At 41.4% G+C, this 22,500-nt stretch overlaps 1 protein-coding gene across 2 annotated transcripts in view; it reads left to right on the plus strand.

Moving 5' to 3' along the window:
• The window catches only part of scfd1 (sec1 family domain containing 1), a 29,420-nt gene that overhangs the window by 6,772 nt on the left and 148 nt on the right, over positions 1 to 22,500 (plus strand). For both annotated transcript variants that reach the window (XM_042500995.2, XM_042500996.2), the window contains exons 11-25: positions 3,948 to 4,087; positions 5,199 to 5,289; positions 5,793 to 5,866; positions 8,447 to 8,528; positions 9,084 to 9,180; positions 9,327 to 9,397; positions 16,487 to 16,566; positions 16,779 to 16,841; positions 17,688 to 17,763; positions 19,602 to 19,655; positions 20,659 to 20,711; positions 20,823 to 20,856; positions 21,180 to 21,245; positions 22,295 to 22,363; positions 22,448 to 22,500. The exon at positions 22,448 to 22,500 is cut by the window's right edge and continues 148 nt beyond it. In XM_042500995.2, coding sequence (XP_042356929.1) covers positions 3,948 to 4,087; positions 5,199 to 5,289; positions 5,793 to 5,866; positions 8,447 to 8,528; positions 9,084 to 9,180; positions 9,327 to 9,397; positions 16,487 to 16,566; positions 16,779 to 16,841; positions 17,688 to 17,763; positions 19,602 to 19,655; positions 20,659 to 20,711; positions 20,823 to 20,856; positions 21,180 to 21,245; positions 22,295 to 22,363; positions 22,448 to 22,471 — 1,074 coding nt within the window. In that variant the 3' untranslated portion in view covers positions 22,472 to 22,500. The remainder of the gene's footprint in view (positions 1 to 3,947; positions 4,088 to 5,198; positions 5,290 to 5,792; positions 5,867 to 8,446; positions 8,529 to 9,083; positions 9,181 to 9,326; positions 9,398 to 16,486; positions 16,567 to 16,778; positions 16,842 to 17,687; positions 17,764 to 19,601; positions 19,656 to 20,658; positions 20,712 to 20,822; positions 20,857 to 21,179; positions 21,246 to 22,294; positions 22,364 to 22,447) is intronic.

The following is a 22,500-nucleotide window of genomic DNA, read 5'->3' on the forward strand; positions in this document are numbered from 1 at the left end:
ACTGCAACGGAAGGTTTTTGCTTTTACAGCTCGTATGATGTGTAACAGCGGGTGGCGGTGATGCGACTTTATGGACGCCAACTGCCACCAAACCCAAATAATAATAACAAAAAGTACAAAGAAGTCACATGACATCCTACGAACGTGACTCGGTGTGTGAGGACGGAGGACGAGAGCGAATCGACTTCACTCTGACACCTGACTAAGAAATTACGGTTTTAGATCGGCTTCATTGAGCGGCTGCAGCACAAATCATGTTTTGGACATCCATCATGGCGATGGATGGTTACTGACATGTTATCGCCAGACGAAAGTCACGTAACATCGCGAGACAAGTCGCATAATATCTCTCAATGGAAACGCAGTCGTCTCGCAAAATGTTTTATCGAAATTTTTAAAATTTTAAGTTATAAGCAAATTTGTGATTTAAACCTGCCTGCTGTCACTGAGCAGCAGCGTGTGTGTGAGTGTGTGAGTGTGAGAGTGTGAGAGTGTGTGAGTGTGAGAGTGTGTGAGTGTGAGAGTGTGAGTGTGAGAGTGTGAGAGTGTGTGAGTGTGTGTGTGTGGTGTGAGTGTGAGAGTGTGTGAGTGTGTGTGAGAGTGTGAGAGTGTGTGAGAGTAAGTGTGAGAGTGTGAGAGTGTGTGAGTGTGTGTGTGAGAAAGTGTGTGAGTGTGTGTGTGTGAGTGTGAGAGAGTGTGTGAGTGTGTGTGTGTGAGTGTGAGAGTGTGTGAGAGTAAGTGTGAGAGTGTGTAAGTGTGAGAGTGTGTGAGTGTGAGAGTGTGTGAGTGTGAGAGAGTGTGAGTGTGTGAGTGTGAGAGTGTGAGAGAGTGTGAGAGTAAGTGTGTGAGTGTGAGAGAGTGTGTGAGTGTGAGAGTGTGAGAGTGTGAGAGTGTGTGAGTGTGAGAGTGTGAGAGTGTGAGAGTGTGTGTGTGTGAGTGTGGGAGTGTGAGAGTGTGTGAGAGTGAGAGTGAGAGTGTGTGAGTGTGAGAGAGTGTGAGAGAGTGTGAGAGTGTGTGAGAGTGAGAGTGTGAGTGTGTGTGAGTGTGTGAGAGTGTGAGAGTGTGTGAGTGAGAGTGAGAGTGTGTGTGTGAGTGTGTGAGAGTATGAGAGTGTGTGTGAGTGTGAGAGTGTGAGAGTGTGTGAGAGTGTGAGAGTGTGTGTGAGTGTGAGGGTGTGTGTGAGTGTGAGAGTGTGTGTGTGAGTGTGAGTGAGTGTGAGAGTGTGTGAGTGTGAGAGTGTGTGTGTGTGTGTGAGAGTGTGTGAGTGTGTAAGTGTGTGTGAGTGTGTGAGTGTGTGAGTGTGAGAGTGTGTGTGTGTGTGTGTGTGTGTGAGAGTGTGTGAGTGTGTAAGTGTGTGTGAGTGTGAGAGTGTGTGTGAGTGTGTGTGTGAGAGTGTGAGTGTGTGTGTGTGTGAGTGTGAGAGAGTGTGTGTGTTAGGGGTCGACAGATTTTCGGCCTGCAAAACCAATATTGTTTGACCCCTGGTGTGTGTGTGTGTGTGTGTGTGTGTGTGTCTGTGTGTGTGTCTGTGTGTGTGTCTGTGTTCACTTCTGGGGATCCCAAAGACACACACACATACACATGCACACACACGCACACATACATGCACACACACACACACACACACACACACACACACACACACACACACACACACACACACACACACACACACACACACACACTGCTTCCCACAGAGCCAGAGTGCTGTCAGCTGCTGAGGTGCCGAGGTTAATACTGGAATGTAGAGTTACATGGATGTGTTACGTAACACGTCGTCAGCGCGCGCACACACACACACACACACATCGAGCTACTGGCACCAGCAGAGCAAACTTTGGCAAATCCAGCGTGAAAACATCTTAACAAGTCCTTTAGTCTCATATTCAGCCTTCAGGACTCATTTTCCCTCAAAGGAACAAAGTGTCTGACTCATGCTGGACGTCTAATACCAACATTTCCATCCACCGTCTGAAACAGCTAATCCTGCTCAGCGCCGCAGGGGGCTGCGGCCCGTTCTGACTCACCAGTCTTTGTGACACTTCTGCGCCTCTGCGCCGGAGATAGCCGAGGCCGGAGACTTCCGTTTGTCCGTCCGTCACATTGAACGCGATGTCTCAAGAAAACCCTCGGGGATTTTTTTAAGGATGAACCTCCAACTTCCTCAAAACATTATTTCAGTGAACAGTGAAATACAAGAAAAGGATGTAAAAACAGGAGAAAACTCCACGTGCAATATTACTTTTTACTTTCAAACACTATTATTAGACATTTTATTTTCATCATTTGATGCTCTGTTGTTTTCTTTTTTTTGCTACTGTATTTTTGGAGCAGTTTTGCACAAAAAATTCTTTCTGGGTTAATAAAGTTCTCTGATCTTATTTCATATATTAATATGACATCAAAGACAGTGTCAGTTAATCAGTAATTCTTGAATCACTAACTTAAAATATTCTTTTCTTCCTTTCCTTTTCAAAATGTTTTTAACCAGCATTTTTGTTGCTTTAATTAAATCTCCAAAAATCTGCAGGTAGAGGAAGAAATCATAATTTTGTTGTTGTGGAGTCTGAATGATTATGAAACTCCAGGTTTTAGGTCTTATTCCTGTAAAAATGTTGTTTTGATTTTGAGACATTTCTAGGATTTAAGAACATTTCTAGGATTTTAGGACTTTTCTGGGATTTTCAAACATTTCTAGGATTTTAGGAGATTTCGAGATTTTCAGGAGGTTTTTAGGGTTAAATGATGTCTCTTGCACTAAGGACATTTCAAGGATTTTAGGACGTTTCTGTGATTTTCAGACATTGCTAGGACTTTGGGACATTTCTAGTATTTTAGGACATCAGTGTCTCAGCTGTGTCCTCTGTCGGGGGTGTGGGGGATCCTCCTCTGGCTCTGTTTGTGATCGACAAGCTCTATTTTGATGCTGTTTTATGTCTCTGACACCTTATGGAGACTAAAAGGACAAAAACAAAACTGTCAATCACTTTATTTTCAGTGAGAATTAGAAAATGTTTGGGGGGCCACCGGGCACTCTGCCAGGGGCCAGATTTGACCCGCGGGCCATAAGTTGAGTATCTCTGCATCAGAGACCGTTCAGGCACATGGAGGCGTCTGCGTCAGGCTCCGTGAGCGCAGATGTCAAACTTTTTTCTGCCAGCAGTGTGATAATGAGTCCTTGTTTGAGAGTCGTGTAGGACGGAGCGTCGGCAGGTTGAAACGGGTCAGAGAGACGTGTCGCTGCACCCGAGTCAAGAAAGTGACACTTCAATCATTTGTTTTGGAAACAGGTGAAAAAACGTCGCTCAGCTTCGATATTATGTTTTAACATCTCGTAGAAAGCCTCTGTGTTCAGAGGTCCAGGATCCAGACTCCGATCTGGTTTCTGTTGAGACTCGCTCCAGATGGCAGCTCTCGCTTCATCTTGCCTATAAACACGTCAGACTCTGAACGCCGCCGCCTGCCACCCAGCGGGAGACGGGATCCCCACAATAAATCTCCCCCCCCCCAACGTTTCCACGGCAACAGCGATATTATGATCCGCTGCAGAGGATCTGTTCTCCGTCGGCCTCCGTCAGGATCCGCCGTGGCGTAATCAGTAGTGATGTGCTGTCTTTGGTCTGGACTTCATCTTTAACACGGCAGGCTTCATCTGCTGGTCCTGGATCAGGTCTTAGATTCATTGCAGGTCTCACAATCACTTCTAGGATTCTTAAACTTGAGTCAGATGATGACGTCTTTGGTTTTTCTCGGTGGTTTAACTTTGGATTCAGAGCATTCGAAAGACTTAAAGAGCTGATTTAGAACATTTAGGAAAAACTATTTATGAAAAAAAAAGGACGGGCTCGTCACCGGCAGAGCTGCTACCTGCCAAAAAACCTGAACGTCAAACATCACCTGACTCCAGCTCTTCATGAATAAGTGTCTTTCTTCTGTGTGTCCACCAGGACTACCAGCTGAACCGGGTGGTGCTGGAGGAAGGGGCGGGGGCCGAGCCGTCTCCTGCCGGCGCCAGACCAAAGAAGAAGAACAGAAAGACCTACGACCTGACTGCCGCCGACAAGTTCTGGCAAAAACACAAGGGCAGGTGAGTTCCCCGAAGGAGGGTCCGAGGAAAAGCACCAGTTTTTAACGGATCAGTTTTGGTACGGGGCCGGGGTCCACACCTGTCTTTTTTTCAGGGCCGAGTCTGATAACAGTTATCAGTGACTGATAACCAATACTTAAAACCAATACACATTTGTAAACGCAAGTGTTTTTTAAATCTCTTTAACCCTTTAGGGCCCGTTTTAATTTAACACATGCTCGTATTGCTCTGCACATAAAATTACCATTTCAAAATCAGGCTATAAAAAATTTTATACATTAATATTATTTTCTACTTGATTTGATTGAGTTAATTGAGTTGATTTTTTAACAAACATCACTGCTAATAATAATTAGTAAACATTCGTTAATTTTCAGACTATAAACCCTTTAAATGCCAGGTTTTTGTCATGATGCCACTATATTTTTATATGAAAAAAACACAAAAAATAATTATTTTTATCAGTTTTTATTATTACAGTCTGTCAGCAGCTACAGTCACGTACTTAGCTTGTAGTACATTGAAAATAATGAAAATGATAAATAAAATAATTTTTTTTTTTATTTACAACACAGTGGCATGACAAAAACCTCTCAATTAAAGGGTTAAAATTCTTAAAATTAATGACTATCCGGTATTCATGATTAGGACTGATGTTGGTTAAAGAAATACACTCAATGAAAGAAGGAAAAAATGTATTAATTTATCATATGTTTCAAGGCTTTATTTTGAAAAGTGCATAGTGTGCACAGAGCGATATGAGTGTGTGTAATATTGAATTTGGCCCTAAAGGGTTAAACAACACATAAAAATGACACAAAAAAGACACGCAATGAATAGATGACCATTGTAACGACCTTTTTTTGACATTATTCATTGGATTTCTGCCGATATACAGAAGACGATCACATGCTTTAAATAGAAACTGTAATACAGTAACTTAAGTCTTTATGCTGATGATACCTCATTATACTTGAGACAAACCCTGAAGGTTTCCTGTCTCGTGATTGGCTCCTTGTTGTAGAGTGTTTTCCGGGATGGTTTATGAAGTAGGAAACGAGAAGCTCATTGGTTGGTTAGAGGCTGAGCGTCCTGTGTCGTTGTGTTACAGTCCGTTCCCAGAGGTGGCGGAGTCGGTCCAGGAGGAGCTGGACACTTACAGGGCCCAGGAGGACGAGGTCAAACGCCTCAAGAGCATCATGGTGAGACACACATAAAACACACACACACACACACACACACACACACACACACACACGGTCAACAAACGAGCAAAACGTCAAGTCTACGTCAGAGGTCATCTCCGAGTCACAGAGCTCATATTCGAGGCTCAGTGTTCACGTCTGAGGAGGGTTGGGCGATATATCGAATTTACTTGATGTATTATGGCTTGTTCCACGTGTGATATATAATATGACTATATCGCGAACATTGAGTATAAGCTGTCTTTTCGGTTTTATAAGCCCCTGGTGTTTACTTTACCCTTTTTTAAAATTTCATTATAAAAGTGCTTTATTAATCTTCCTTATAACTGTATTTTATTAAATGCCATTATAACAGTATTGTATTTAAGTTTATTATCTGACATTAGCTGCTTTATTTAAGTTCACTGTAACTGCAGTTCATTCGGTGATTTTGTAATGAACTGGTTGCTGCTGATCGGGGTTCGGTATTGATTGGTTATTGTTGATGTGTGTGTCTGCAGGGTTTAGAGGGCGAGGATGAAGGAGCCATCAGCATGCTGTCAGACAACACGGCCAAGCTCACCTCAGCTGTCAGGTACTGAACGCACCCCGAGTCTACGGAGGTCACCAGCATCGTCACACAGTAAACCACAGACGCTGCTCTCAGTGTTAAATACACTCAGTTTAACCCTTTAGGGACTGTTTGGACCACTTAAGTGTCTTTTCCTCCTTCCTGTTGTGATAATTGTGTGTGTGTTGATGCATGTGTCCTAAATGTAGTCCAGATTGTGTATTTGAGTGTAATCAGTGAATTTGCAGCTCAGCTCCTACAATAAGTCTAAAATACACTGTGGAAACGAAATAGTTACATTCAGACTGTTCAGGTCCAAAAATGCTCCATTGAAACCCATTCAAACTGACATTTTTGATCCCACAGCCATCAGAGCAGAAAAACAGGACTTGTATTATTTCTGGGTGTCATTCTGGGCTTTTGACTCTGAATTTGTCATTTTGACTATTTTCCACCTGATGAGGTCATTTTGACCATATTTGGCATATGGAGGAAATACATGCTATTTCCACTAGGTGACCTGTCACAAACAACCATGCACATCATGGATAGCACTCACCTCCCTCGACTCTCTGTGGTCCCAGAAAATGAAAGTGCCAACAGACTGAACAAAGATAACAAAAAAGCAGTGATGCACGATAATGATTATTTCAGCTGATACAGATAAACCGATAATTTCTTTTTGTTTGTTTTTCATCACCTGAGGGTATGAAAGGCTGAGATGTGGTGAGTACAGATGAATTAAATTTGTGCATTTTCATTTAAAAAAAGACATTTCAGACAAAAAGCTGGAAAATCGCATTTTTGTAAATTTTCAAGAGCAAAATCACCTCTTATCAATCCACCTCTTATCTTCTTATGCCAACTTGAATTGTACAATAATAATGCTGAAAATAATATTGTGTTCGAGTTATAGTGGAACTATAGAGTCGATTGACAGAAAATCTGGTCAGTGGCGGGGAAACAGTTAAAAAGAGAAAGAAACAATGGGTTAAACCTGCTGCTGACTGATGACATGTTGTGGACTGATCTAGCAGCAGCAGTTTGACACAGCATAATGCAGTGTGTGTGGGACTGGAGCGAAACCATGGCAACACGGGGCAAATCAAAGCAATTTATGCTTATTATAATGGGTCTATTTAGCGGCCAAAAATTTTATTATCGGAATTAACGGTATGACGTCATAAGTCCCATTGTTGGGCCAATAATTATTGTGCATCACAAAAAAAAAGATCATAAAAAGTCTGAAAAACTATCTGAAAATTCCTGTGAAACATAAATCTGTCTGGATTGCTTCTTTCTTTCTTCTTTCCATCATCTTTATTAACTCTATTTGTCGAAAAAAGAGAGTTTCAGCGAGGTGCATCCTCAGCAAAATCCCAAATCTGTTCTTGGAAATTTTTAATTAGGAAGGAGATCTTCATTTTCAAACAATAATAATCAACAGAAGCACAATAAGACATAATAACATTTAACAGAAAATAAAAGTAACGATGCAAAATCTGACAATAACAAAGAGGCAGCAATGACAACAACAAAACAAAAAAAAAACAACTGACAACAAAAAAATGAATAATAATAATAATACATGGATCACACTCCAGACAGAGCTGGAAATGGATCAATCAATTATAGATTATAGAAAAGCTATAAAACAGAATTAGAAAGCTTTATAGATGTATTGTTGTTCAGTCAGCTCACAGATCAGGTGTTTTTATTTCTGTTTAGTGAATATTTTCCTGTAAGCAGGTTTCTCAATTACTGCTGAAAAATGAATTTCCACAAACGTCAGAGGACAGATGAGCCAGAGCCAGGGAACATCTGACTTCCAAAAAACACTGCTGATGTTTTTAATCTGTAACCATGAAACTGTGTTCGAGACTCAAACCCAAACAGGCTGCCTGAACAGTTCAGTGTAATGCTTTGAAACCTGGGAAAATTGCCTTGATTTCTTTCCAAATCCTGGGAAGAAGGCTAGAAGAAATTACCCCAAAAGTAACATGAAATTAGTAAAAAGTACAAGAAAATTCCCTAAAAACTAGCCAAAAAAAAACAACAACAGAAAGGACAAGACAACAAGGATATGACCTGGAAAAAAGTGCTTCAAAATGATCTTAAATCTGTAATGTAATTATAAATGTATCATTATGATAAATGAAAATATAGTTCTCTGGCTTTAAAAAAAAAAAGTTCTAAATTTGCTAAATTATCACAGTTTGTGGGACATTTCTTGCCAAGTTGCTTATTAAATTTTTTCTCATGTTTTCAAAAGAATATAAATCTAATTTGCTCACCGTACAAACTTTTAAATACTCGTGAAAGGCGTCTGAAGGAAGCAAAAAGAAAAGTGATGTTGGTCCAGGTTTCAAAGGGTTAACTGTTAAACTGGACTGACGGGGATGTTTGTTTTTGGGTGGAGAAATGTTGGAGGAGGTCTTCCGGTTGTCTAATTTTCTGCGGATCGAAGTGTGAGATACTGCAGTGTGAAGTGCAGCGGATTGAGTTTCCTTATTAAAATGTTCTCTCTCTCTCTCTCTCTCTGTGTGTGTGTGTGTGTGTGTGTGTGTGTGTGTGTGTGTGTGTGTGTGTGTGTGTGTGTTGTAGCTCACTGCCCGAATTGCTGGAGAAGAAAAGGCTCATTGACCTGCACACCAACGTCGCCACAGCTGTCCTCGACCACATCAAGGTACAAACCGCCGTCCCTATCCGCACCACAGACCGAATATAAAGCAGGACGACATGACAGCTCCCCCAAAATGTAACACTTCAGTGTGTGTCGTCCCCTGGTGTCTGACTGCAGTATAGGTCATAAAGCCCGCCCCTCCATCTCAGTTAATTGACATAAAAACTCAAAGAACACGCCAAATAAATGTTTCCCAAAGATGGTTTCTGTCACTTAACGTTGTTCTCATCGCCCACGATGACAGCTGTGACAGCCAATCCTATGCTCCCCCGCCACAGTGACATCACCACTGCACAATGGCAACGCCCGTATCTCGGATATTTTAACCTACCTTTCAGCTTCTCCCATGTGCAGCTTTGACCTCCATATCGTATCATTTCATATCGTATTGTATCGTATCGTATGGTTCCGTTCCACTTTGTTTTGTTAGTTTCGTGTCGTTTCGTTTTGTTACATTTCGTTACGTTTTGTTTCATTCTGTTCTGTTTTGTTTCGCTCCGTTCCGTATCACGACATTTCAGTACAAACTTTGTAACCTGCTGCTGTTTGTGTCCTCAGAGTCGTAAACTGGATGTTTACTTTGAGTACGAAGAGAAACTGATGAGCAAGTCGACTTTAGACAAATCGCTGCTGGACATCATCAGTGACCCAGACGGTACGAACACACTCACACCTCAACTCTTCATGGTTATCAAAAGGCATTCTGGGAAGTGTTACGAGTCACAACTGTGGTTGAGAATGTGTGTGTTCCAGTAAAATAACAGAAAAACTAAAGTGTGTGTAAACGTTTGTGATCATCAGCTGGGACCCCAGAAGACAAAATGAGACTTTTCCTCATCTACTACATCACTGCTCAGCTGGCTCCCTCAGAGGTAACGCACGCACGCACGCACGCACGCACGCACGAACGCACACACACACACACACACACACACACACACACACACAAACACACACTGACAATATACAATAAAGAAGCAACGTGTTTTAAATAATAAAAATCCCGTTTGTATAAAACTGAAAAAAACCCATTAATTTAAACAAAATAAACCAAAAGCAGGTCAAGCTACAACTTTTAATGCAATTTATTAAAAACAAGAACTAAGTAGAAATAATAACAGTAATTAAATCATAATACAATTCAGTGAATAAGATAATAGAATTAGAAATAGCCACAGATTAGCTTTTAAAAAACTTAAAAACTTTGTCTTTAAGTTACAGCCTCTTCAGTTTATACAGTCATACAAACATCCATCTCAGAAAGTTCCCAAACCTTTTCGATGCCTGGCTACTTGTAGGATTCACAACAAATACATTTTCATGTTTAAATCCCTCCGGAGTTTCAAGAAAGCACGACCTTTTCCAACAAATCTTTGACGGTTTGAGGTGATGAAACATCACGCGGGGAAAGTTGCTCCCATGTGTACCCGCTTCAACATGTTCGGTAAAAGAGCTGCAGAATATTTTGGGTTTTTTGTGCAGCCGTTACAGTGATTTCTTTGTTTAAAAAAAGAACTAAGTGTAACTAATAATATCTATGAGTGAAGTCTGGCTCTGTGGGAACACACAACAACAAATATTTTCCATGGTGGAAATGTGTTTTCATTTTTAAATCAGTTCCACTTTGAATTCACCAAAAACGTGAGCGCGTCCAAACCGCTGCTGTGATGGATGCAGGCGGGACGTCCTCTGAAGTGTGTTACTGCAGCTGTCATCATGTGTGAGTGACGTGAACTGGGACCACAGAGCTGTGAGTCACCAAACCAGCTCTGCACCAGTTTACCCAGAATCAGAATCAGAATCAGAATCAGAAAAAGATTTATTGCCAGGTATAGTTAACACAATACGAGGAATTTGTTCTGGTGGGTTGGTACAACATAAATATAGAAAAAAAAGAAAACAGATAAAATAGGAGATACAAATATAAAATATAAAATATAAAAATATAAAAGGTACGAGTCTAGTATTGATATTAGAGCCGTCACACTGGACTGATTTGAAATTTAACTTTGAGGACCCCTGCGATGGGATATTTTTCTGATTCTTGTGTTTTGCAATATGCTGAGTATTAAGGATAAAATATTGCGATTTATTACCTTTTTTCTTAACTGCAAATTATGTAAAGAAAAACTATCAACATCTATCCGAAAAAGATAGTAATATGTGTCTTGTGGACTGAGAAAGAAACAGATTAAAGTTTAATTTGTTTTTGCAGTATTAATACTTTGCATGATTAAAAAAAAATAAACTTGGTGTCCAAGTATTGATAAAATATTGCCATGCAAAATTCAGTCAACCCTGATTTTTCCAAACTAACAACAAACATTGGACCAAAATGCATCACAAAGTTTCCTGTAGGACGAGCAAATTCAGATAATTCTGCACCGCAGCCGTTTATGAACTGGCGATAAAGTTTCCTCTCTTCTTGATCAAATCATCTGTTCTCAGATTGATTTCCCTCCTTCCAGGCAGCCACTGGTTTCACTTCATTTCTGTGAAAATCAGCTTCAGAGACTTGAAACTTTGTTGAACTTAGTGAGCATTTTGAAAACTTTCCCTGGCGGCAAGTTGAAGGACGTTCGCACGTCCAACTTTTCAAAGTCTGCTGATTAAAAGTGGCGTGTTGGCGAGCTGGTGTCTGAAAGTCAAACTCAGAAGATGAACATAGTTGTTGTGAGATGTATCGTGTAAATTTGGTCGTTTTCTTGCGTGGAAACAGTCGTTGCACCGTGCGCTCCATAGTGCAGAAGGTGTTTTCATGGAGCGAATTATAGGATGCATTAGAAGTAGTGTTAGAGGAGCGGAGATGATTCAACGGTGAGACGTCGTGATGTCAGGGTTTGAGGTTTAGCTCGTTGTCCCGCTGGTGTTCGGTTCTGCCAAAATCAAACCTCACGCTGCAGGAGAAGAAGAGTGTGACTGTTGGGAGAACTTCCTGTGATCCTCCTGTGGTTCAGCGTTTACCGCCAAGAACAAAACAGACGCTGAGGACAGAAAGAGACCTGAGGAGACGGGGAAAATTAAAAACAGCAACACAAAGCTCCTCATTCTTCTCTCGACCAAACAGAGCTTCAGCTGCATGGGGTCAAAGGTCGGGACAGTTTAGTTCACGTTGTTGTGTTTTTGTTTAATGTTACGCTGAGAGACGTGCAAACCTTCAAATGGTGCCGCTTTTGTGAAAATAAACTATAAAAACTGGTAACAAAAAAGTTCCTGAAATATCATAAAAGTAAAGAGAACTAATCTGTGAGCGTTTTCAGTGATGGTTCTCTTTATTAATAAATAATGACGATTGGGGGTTGAACGATCTTGGTTTTTCAGGGCCGATACCGATTAGTAGTTAATGAGACCGCTAACCGACATTTGGAACAGATATGCATTTACAATAAAAAAGAAAAACGTTTCAGTCGAAATTTGGAATTAGGAATATAACAAACTCCTACACAAAACTTTGTTTAAATGCTTTTAGAAAATGTTTCATCAAAACTGAAACTTTCAACATCATATAATCAGCAAAATGCCAAATATCTGCCCCAATAATCAGCCGGGCCGATAATCTGTCGACCCCCTGATAATAATAATCTTTTTTTGTATGGCATCCGTCATACATAAAATGCAGCTCAACGTGATTTACATGCAAGATATCTAAAATTTAAAACCTAACAATATATAAAAATATATTTTTATAAATAAATATTCAAAATATTTTTTAAAGAAAATACAGCACCTGGAAACCATCACTCTGGAAATACGTTGCAGACAGGCCAGAGGCTGAAAACAAATAAAAGTACACATTCTTCCAGTTCTAGTAAACATTGATTTAGGGCCAAAATAAGGAACACTTCATGAATTTGCATGTCATCCTTGTAATAGTCTGACATCATGATGTCAACAAGTCCAATATTGTTGTTATCATGATATGAATTTTTCTTATCTTATTAAAAAGTATACCGGCAGTATGATATGGCACACCCCTGTGGGAAACCCTGAAGTCCTCCCTCCCAAACAGAAGTCATGATCACAGTATCGACTAAAATGTTGGTTTCTCAGGCGGCAACGTTTCTGCAGCGTCGTGCTTCTGAAGCATTCGACTCCGGTGGTTTCTCCTCGGTGGACGCACAGACGCTGTTTATTTCTGAAGTTGCAGAAATTCCTCCTGGATCTGCTTCATTGGATGAAATCAAACAAACAGAAATTAATTTGGCGTCTCAGATGACAAGAGCTGCACTTCTTCCCATCGGCGCTCCGGGGACGCTTACATCACCAGCTGTGGACTGGCAAGCAGCAGAGATGGTTTAGACAGATGGTTTGAAGTCGGCCGTGCCCTCATGTCCCCAAAACCACATAATACTGATCAATAGCCTCATTCTGGACGCGCTATATGAGAAGCATCTTCTTGGCTTCACCAAACTGATGATTTCATTTGAGCCATGATGATAGAAAGAAGACGGTCGAGCCAAAGCGGCGAGTTCCTGTCAGAGACGTGCTGAGAGTCGGTGTAAAAGGAACACAGCTGGATCAGGTTTAGTTTGGCACAAAGCGCCTCTCATCCTTTACGATCGGACAGGACTGTGATTGTTGTTAGTTTCACTTGATGCACCAGGATCAGCCTTTGCATTTGTTTGCACGTATTGCACAAAGAAGCCCACCCGTTTTCAAATCGGGTTTTAATCAGTCAAGACTTTTTTCTGCCACTGAAGTTTACCTGAACCTTCATTAGCAGTCAGTCAGCAGACCAGGTCCAGGTCCAGGTCCAGGTCTGGGTCCAGGCCTCCAGCAGCTGTGGGCAGAGAGCTCTGCTTGCACACCTGCAGAAATAATTTAAACTATCCATCTCAATTATTCAGTCAGTGCTCGTTCAGCGTGGGTAAGTCAGCCAAAAACTGAAGCAGGAGCCGTTCTAATTCATCAATAATCTGCCGAGTCTCTCCAATAAAAACTGTTGGTGGTTTATCGATTGTCAGTGACATCATTGTTGGATGGACAGGTTTTCATACAGATCAGCTTTTCCTCTTTTTAGTTTGAGGTTTTTTGTGTGTTCAGATACTCAGACCATCAAAGGTGATCCTGACTTTATGAGGTTCAAAGTAATAATCTCATTTTCATTTAAATAAATGCCCATAAGATCATAATAAATGCACACTGCTGATGGCAGTAATTTATATATTTGCAGTTTTCTGAACTGGGTGTTGGAGGCAATGTTTGTGGGGAAAAAACCTGCTTAAAGTTACTTCCAACTCAAACTGAAGATATCATCAGGTTCATTTTGGTTTAAATCTTAATTTTCTGTCAGACATTGAACATGACAAATATACTGTAGAACAGCATCACCAGCTGGAGGACCTATTCTACTAAAACTCACAGAGGTCCAGGTACTAAAATTTCCTCCCAGCAAAGGTCCGAGCCTCATACCTTTTTGGTGGTTTGTGTTTTGCCCTCATAGTTCACTGACTCAGTGTCATGTGACCATGGTGTGTTGAAGTGTAATAAACATATGATTTATTATTATTTATTAAACTTTCCAGCATTATATAAAAATGAAAAGCTCCATCTGAAACAAACTTCAAGTAAACTTACATTACATCTGCCCCTGGTAATAATAATGAGAGCTCAGCGCGAGCGGCTGGATGAGACACGGAGCGATGCGTCCTGCTCTTTCTAAATAATTCATCCAAAGTCTGATTAAAGCTGAAACTAACACAAAGTCGTCTGTAGAGTCTAAAGAAGTCACTTTCACCTCTGCAGATGTGTCTGTTTTGGTGCTTTGAGGAGAAGCTGCTCTCTGTTTGTCTGTCTCACTGCATATTGCTGAAATATTGTTCTCATTCTTACATAGTAGTCTTACTACAACTTGGCCACGGGTCCAGATAGGATGAAGTTTTGTCCACGGTCCGCCACTTGGTGGTGCCTTACAGGTACAAATGATGAATCAGTGGTATGGGCGCTAATAACAGTCACTTCTGTGGTTGGTTGTGCGCAACGACAGGTGTTTTGTTGGAAAACCTGGCAGGAGCAAGACAGCCTGTCAAACTACTCCAATCGGAGCGGACTGTCGGATATTTACGTGCTGAAGCTGGTTGTTGGACATGTATGCACGCCGGAGCGGGCTGTCGCACATGTCCACACTGGAGCGGGCTGTCGCACATGTCCACACTGGAGCGGGCTGTCGGACATGTCCACACTGGAGCGGGCTGTCGGACATGTCCACACTGGAGCGGGCTGTCGGACATGTCCACACATGAGGGGGGTGGCGGACACGTATATCATGATGAAAATATCATGAATATAATTTAACCCAGTTTACATTGAAGCCATTGTTTCCCTGTTGACGATCCTCTTATTTTATCCTGAATTGTGCAGTAATTTGAAGAGTCTGTTTAAATGTGAGAGCTGTTGATTTGGCCTCCGCGGCGATCCTGTGAGCGATTGTTCAGACTCGTCCTCCGCTGGCGGACGGCGTGACAGCTCTCCTCTCTGCCAGCAAACCATCCTCCCTCTCTTTCATCCACCTGAGACTCTCTCTCTGTCTTCCTGTCCTCTGGTCGTCCCTCTCCCTCTGTGACCAGCTCTTGGCCTCCTGTCTGTTTCTTTTTGTCTCCTCTTCCTCTCCCTCCTTTGATCCCTCTCCCCCTCTCAGCCCTCCGTCTCACCCCTCTCTCCTCCCCCTCTCTCTCTGCTGCAGAGTCTCCAGAGAGCTGCTAGAGTTTCTCACTGATGTGGTGGGATCGCATTCCTACAAAAACAGCCTCACACACTCTCCCACAGACACACTTTGGCGTTGTGTAATCCCTCCTGCCGCGCTGCAGTCAGGAGCTTATTAAAGACGGACCGTACACTCGATGTCACCCTCTCGGCCGTACGTAGGAAGCAGGAATGTTGAGGCCTCTGAAACAACAGCTTCACGCTGCTGTGATGATGAACTCCTGACACAAACCAGTGCTGCTGACACCGTCTGAGGTGGATTGTGTGGCTTCCCTGGTGTTTTGGTGCAAAACGTTCAAATTCTCGAGCAATATCAGGAACAATATTAACCCTTTAGGGACTGTTTGTCACATTTTAGTCTCTTCACTCTTCCTGTTGTGATAACTGTGTGTGTGTTGATGCATGTGTCCTAAATGTAGTCCAGATTGTGTATCTGAGTGTAATCAGTGAATTTGCAGCTCAGCTCCTACAATAAGTCTAAAATACACTGTGGAAACTAAATAGTTACATTCAGACTGTTCAGGTCCAAAAATGCTCCATTGAAACCCATTCAAACTGACATTTTTGATCCCACAGCCATCAGAGCAGAAAAACAGGACTTGTATTATTTCTGGGTGTCATTCTGGGCTTTTGACTCTGAATTTGTCATTTTGACTATTTTCCACCCGATGAGGTCATTTTGACCATATTTGGCATATGGAGGAAATACATGCTATTTCATCTGCAAAAAATCTACTGAGGATATATTATACTGAAGATAATTCATTTTTGTGTTTTTTTTTTCACCTAAAAGCATAGTGACATCCTGACAAAAACTTGGCATTTAAAGGGTTACAATTCTGAAAATTAATGAATATTAGATATTTATGATTAGGACTGATGTTGGTTAAAAATAAACTCAATGAAAATAGAAAATAATAACATTGTACAATAACTTGTAAAGCCTGATTTTTAAGAGCGTATTTTGTGCGCTGAGTGATATGAATGTTTGTGATATTATTGCAGGTCCTGAAGGGTTAATAAAATGATAAAATTCATTAAACACAATAATAAAATTAGAATTAGAAAGGTAGAAATGTTGTCTTTAAATGATAGTTTCTTAAGTGCATGCAGTCACAAAAACATCCATCTCAGAAAATTCCTGAACCTTCTCCTGGTGTTTAAATCCCTCCAGAGGTTGATATTAACGTGTGTTTTAGTTTTTTAGTTTTCAGTTTTCGCTGATGCCGTCTGATGTTTGTGCGATTGTTGTGTTTCAGGCGGACTTGGAGCAGTATAAGACGGCTCTGCTGGACGCAGGCTGCGACCTTTCACCTCTCAACTACATCAAACAGTGGAAGTAAGTCTGATGAAATAAACATCGAAGGCTTATTCACAGACTTTCTGCCTCACAAACTTAATTCAGAATATAACAACACAAAGTTATTTCCATAAAAAGGACCTGCTGTAGCTATAAGTAATGATATGTTGCATCTTTTGTCCGGATGATGACAGTGACGGAGCAGCGTGTGACTGAGTCGTGTTAAATTTTTCACCTTTTCTCTTTTTCAGGGCGTTTACCAAGATGGCCGCCACCCCGGCCAACTACGGCAACAGCGGAGTCAAACCCATGGGGTGAGCTTTTTAAAAATGTTTATGTGACACAGTTTGCTTTAAACCTCTGCAGATAAATCAAATAACTGCAAACTCCAAAATCCAAAAACATATGTTAAAATGTCTGAGGTATGATTTAAAAAATTAAAATACGTGAGTAAAGTGAAGTTTTTAGTGGGGATGAAATACAATCAGCTGTTTGGGTGAGTTACAGTCAGTGATTTCAACCCCAGAATCGCATTTATCGGAAAAGTTTCTGCCGAGATTCAGCAGCAGTCCACGTTGGCTGAAAATATGAGCTCATTAATCTCACCACAGCGGCGGAGAAATACGACCTGAGAGGACAAATATAAAACTCTCTGTCTGACTAATATTACTTTAAATTAACCCTTTAAGACACACTTCATTCAAGACTCCTCATTTAGGTAAAACAAAAAGCTGCTGTTCATTGTTGAAAGACTTAAACTGTAGATTTTTAGATTGTCGTCATCCAGGATTTGAGAATGATTTTAAAAACGTTTCCAAGATTTAAGGACATGTCTTTGATTTTAGGACTCTTATATACTTTATTTATCTAATAAATCCATTAAATTATTGTCTCAGTCGTAACTAGTGTTTTTTTGCAGTACAGTAGTAGTATTCACTTTAGTATGAGCAGCAGAAAGGGGCAGTATTATTACTGTCAGTGGAGTTTTTTTTTATTCCGTTCAAACAGGAGTTTTTTTCAGACTACCAGCCTAACCCTGTCCTCCTCCTGCTCCTCCTGCTCCTCCTCCTCCTCCTCCTGCTCCTCCTCCTCCTCCTCCTGCTCCTCCTCCTCCTCCTCCTCCTCCTCCTCCTCCTCCTCCTGCTCCTCCTCCTCTGCAGTCTGTTTTCCAGAGTGATGAACACGGGCTCCCAGTTTGTCATGGAGGGAGTGAAGAATCTGGTGCTCAAACAACATGTGAGTAAAAAAAATATCAAAACAGCATCTGACCCCCAAAAAACCTGCAGCCGTTAAAGACAGCATAAGGTAGATTTATGTGTCATTTTTTTAAACATAGTTTAAAAAACAGAGTCCACACAATGAAATAACAGTTTGTCCATGGTGCTGCTCCATCTTTGGAGTTGAAGGATGAGTTGATTAAAATCAGCTGCTACTTAAAAGACTCCATCCAGTTGCTGCTTTTAAGATTCCTGCAGTGCAATTTTTGAATTTGCATCAGAGTCTTTGTGTCCTGTCGGCTCTAAACAAGGTCCGCCCATCCAGTGCAGCAGGATGATCCGGGATGTTGGGGGTTAACCATGTCTCTGTGACGATGTGTGCCGACGGTCTCTGATTTCCTGTTGCTGAGACGGGTTTGGAGTAGGCCGCTCGCTGTCAGTATCGCTCTCCAGCTCCTCCACGTTTGCTGGTTTTAGTGCTGCGTGTTGTGCAGACGCCCCCTCGGCCACACGGACCAACGCAAAGCATTGTCAAATGGCATAAACTAGATGAACAATATGGCATAAACTAGATGAACAATATGGCATAATATGAAACAATAGATGTTCTTTCATGATCTGATGATATATTTGCTCATATCGCGCAGCCCGAGTATCAGGGAATATCTTCATCACCAGTGGAACCAGCCGAAAAAAGTCGATAAATCAAGCTTTTGTGAAATCCGGTCAGAAGAACGGTGAAAAAGTCTTTTCCTGCGATAAACTCTTGTTTTGCTTACTTGTTGTTTTGACTCTATTTCTGCAATAAATTCAGTTATTGTTTTAATGCTACATCATTAACTACATCGCAGTCCCTGATTGGCTGCTTATGTTGTCAGCTGCGGTGCTGATGCCTGATTGGCTCAGAGTGGATTTTAATTTTTGGAAAGTGTTTTCGGCGGCAGAGAGTCCAAACTGATACAGAGAGAGAAACTGAACGGAAACCGAACTCGCGCTGTGAGTCACCGCCGCCATGTCGCAGGACAAACACTGTAATCCTCATCTCGTCTCCGTCCACATGGTTTATGAGACATTTTCTCTCTTCTTCGTGTCTTTTCTGCCCTTGACTCTCCTCCAACACGGCGGCACTGCTGGCGTCCAGCCTCCAAACATTCCTCTGTTTTTCAGCTGTACGTCGTAACCCGAGAGCAGCAGATCACGCCTTTATTCAACATCTCTCACCGCCAAAACACCGCCCGTCTGCGTCTGGCAGGGGGTTAAATCAAGCGTCCCTAATCTGACGGGCTCTTCCTCCCTGGACAGCAACGAGGACGATGACAGCGAGGGAGATGATGGGGTGTTTCAGGGTGAAGCTGGCACCAACGTGAAGTCATTTATAATCATCACACACACACACACACACACACACTCTCAAACACTCTCAGAGGGAGGCGGTGTCTGTTTTCTACATCCACTCAGACTCTCTGGGTCTGGACGCAGCTGCTGACGCTCCGTCACTGAGGATATTTACACACTTCTTCCACGTTCACGTCGCCAATATTTTCAAAATAGCTGCTCGCTGAATTTCTGAGAATCCAAGCAAAACAAAATAAAGATTCCTGCAGATTTAAACCGAAAAGCTGACAGGAATTCAAACCTTTTAAACTGACCTGAAAAAGTTTTAACTGTTAAAATGTTGAGTTTGATGAGTGAAAATGAATTTAAAATGATAAAGTCCAACCTGAAATGCCGTGTGATCCACAGAGACAGAACTGACTGTGCTTTTCTAAACTTCATTAACCCTCCTGTGTGTTTAAATGTGTGCACAGAAAACGTTTTACACCAAAATAACCGCTGTGATGATGATGTTTCCTCCAGAACCTTCCGGTCACTCGGATCCTGGACAACCTGATGGAGATGAAGTCGAACCCTGTGAGTGTCTTTTATTTGTCTCAGATTTCAGTGGACATTATGTAGAAAGTTTGTCTTCGGACCGAAGGAGGTTTTTATTTTTTTACTGCAGGCGCTCAGACAAAAATCAGCCGTATTGATCGTCTCATGACTGTAGGGCCAAAGGGTTGCCATGGTAACTTGGTAACTGCCATCCACATCCGTATTTGAGCGGTGCGTTTTATATGTCGCAGGTTTTCCCACAGATAAATTTATCTGTGGCGCCGATAACGATCAAAACATCTGCTGCTGACAGATTTTGTGTTTCGGGAGCCGGACGGTTCATTAGAAGCTGTTGGAATATAAAGATATTTATTTCAGCCCCTCTGAATTATAAGCTGCTGCTGACTTAAACTTAAAAATAAGTTTAAAAAAAATATGTGTGTGTGTGTGTGTGTGTGTGTGTGTGTGTGTGTGTGTGTGACTGTGCACACACACAGACTGAAGATGATGAATGAGTGAAATTTTTGATGCAACTCCTCAGTTCATGTAGTCATTTGATCACACACACACACACACACACACACACACACACACACACACACACACACAGCATGTTTCTCAGCGTCTGCAGTTACAGTCGACCAACAAAGATCCTGTTGTTGTGAATCTGATGGAGGGAGGAGGAGGAGGAGGAGGAGAGGGCTGGGATGAAGATGAAAGAAAAAGAGGAGCACATTCTCCCTCTATCAGATGGTCCTCAGTGTGTGTGTGTGTGTGTGTGTGTGTGTGTGTGTGTGTTTTTCTGACACTTTTTTTTGTTTCTTTTACTCAGCTGGATTTTTTAAAACTGTGTACAAATAAACTAAACTGAACTGATTCGATATTAAATCTCTCTCTGGAGCTGTAATTAAATAAAAATGAATCTCACAGCAGCTTTAAAGTCAAAATATTTCAGATTTATCCAAAACAAACAGAGCTGATCCTGCTGGACGTGACCTCCGGATGAATCAGCTGACGGATGTTTGTCTCTCTGATCCTCCAGGAAACCGATGACTACCGATACTTTGACCCAAAGATGCTCCGCGGCAGCGAGAGGTATCGCTCTGACATGTTTCTGATTGCTGCCGTTCACGTCGTGTTAACGGAGCTTCTGATTGTCTAATGTCCTCTCCTCCTTGTCCTCCTCCCTGTCCTCCTCTTCCTCAGCTCCATTCCCAGGAACAAGAACCCGTTTCAGGAGGTGAGTTTCTGCCCGAGGACTAAACTTTGATGGATGAGGTTCAGAGTTGTTTCCAGGACAGACTGGAAATGATGCTCGCAGACAGAAATCTGTCTCCTCAGTTTTTGTCGTGATTTTAACATTCAAACTATCATTATTATCAGCTGTCTTTCCTGTGGGCTTTTATTTTGAAAAACCGTAACAGAGAAAAATTGACTGACGTTACAAAAGCTCTTTTTTGGGGTTTTTTTCAGTATTTTATCATTTTCAGCTGTGAACCAACAAACGCTTTAATGTGTAGACTTCCTGTAAAAGTGATGATGATGATGATGATGATGTTTCAGGCCATCGTGTTCATGGTGGGAGGAGGAAACTACATCGAGTACCAGAACCTGGTGGACTACGCCAAGGTACTGTAGAGGCCAAAACACATCGCCGGCCGACGGCGTGCACCGAAACAGCCGCCGCTGTGATTTTTACTGTAGAACCTTCACAGTAGAGGCACGTTTTAGTGCTCGTTGACCTGCTGACCTGCAACGCTTCTGTCCTTTTTCCAGCCTCGTCGCCTTATTTCAGAATGCTTCTAGGATTTTAGGACATTTGTAGGATTTACAAAGATAGATAGAAACTTTATTAACTTCATTTTCATCCCAAAAGGGAAATTAAGTCGTCATAGCAACCCTTAAAATATTCAAATACAAAAAATTTGATAAAATTTAATACTGTGACAATTAAAAATGATAATACATATATATATGCACAATAATACACAACAACAACACACAACAAAAGACAACAACAACAGATTAAAAACAACAATAAAACAACAACAGATTAAAAACAACACAATAAAACATCAAGACATTAAAAACAACAACACAACAAAAGACAACAGATTAAAAACAACAACACAACAAAAGACAACAGATTAAAAACAACAACACAACAAAAGACAACAGATTAAAAACAACACAACAAAAGACAACAGATTAAAAACAACAACACAACAAAAGACAACAGATTAAAAACAACAACACAACAAAAGACAACAGATTAAAAACAACAACACAACAAAAGACAACAGATTAAAAACAACAACACAACAAAAGACAACAGATTAAAAACAACTCACAATAAAACACAACAACAACAGATGAAAAACAACAACAGATTAAAACCAATGAATAAACAGAGATAAGGTTATATAGATAAGGCGTATAAGAGTTTTAGAGAGTGTTTCTATGGTTGTAAGACATCTTGGTTTTAGGACATTTTGGGGATTTGGGGACATTTCTAGAATTTTAGTACATTTCCAGGATTTCAGAACATTTAATTCTGAAATTTCTGTGATTTTAGGACATCAGTGTCTCAGCTGTGTCCTCTGTGGGGGTGTGGGGGATCCTCCTCGTGAGGAGGTTGTTATGAATGTGAGCTGATGGTTTCACTCCGACTGTCTCAGTTCAAACAGGGGAAGAAGGTGGTTTACGGCTGCAGCGAACTCTCCAACGCTGCCCAGTTCACCAAACAGGTGAGACACACCTGTCCCCCTGCTCATTAAAGAAAGTCTGTCTCCTCTTTACGTCTCTGCTGACGCTCTCCTTCCTCTCCACAGCTCTCCCAACTCGGCCAAAAGTAAACGGACTCCAACAACATGTGAATCTCTCC

Source organism: Plectropomus leopardus, chromosome 14 (assembly GCF_026936395.1).
Source record: "Plectropomus leopardus strain MGB_pleo_1.0 chromosome 14, ASM2693639v1, whole genome shotgun sequence".
Lineage (NCBI taxonomy): Eukaryota > Metazoa > Chordata > Actinopteri > Perciformes > Serranidae > Plectropomus > Plectropomus leopardus.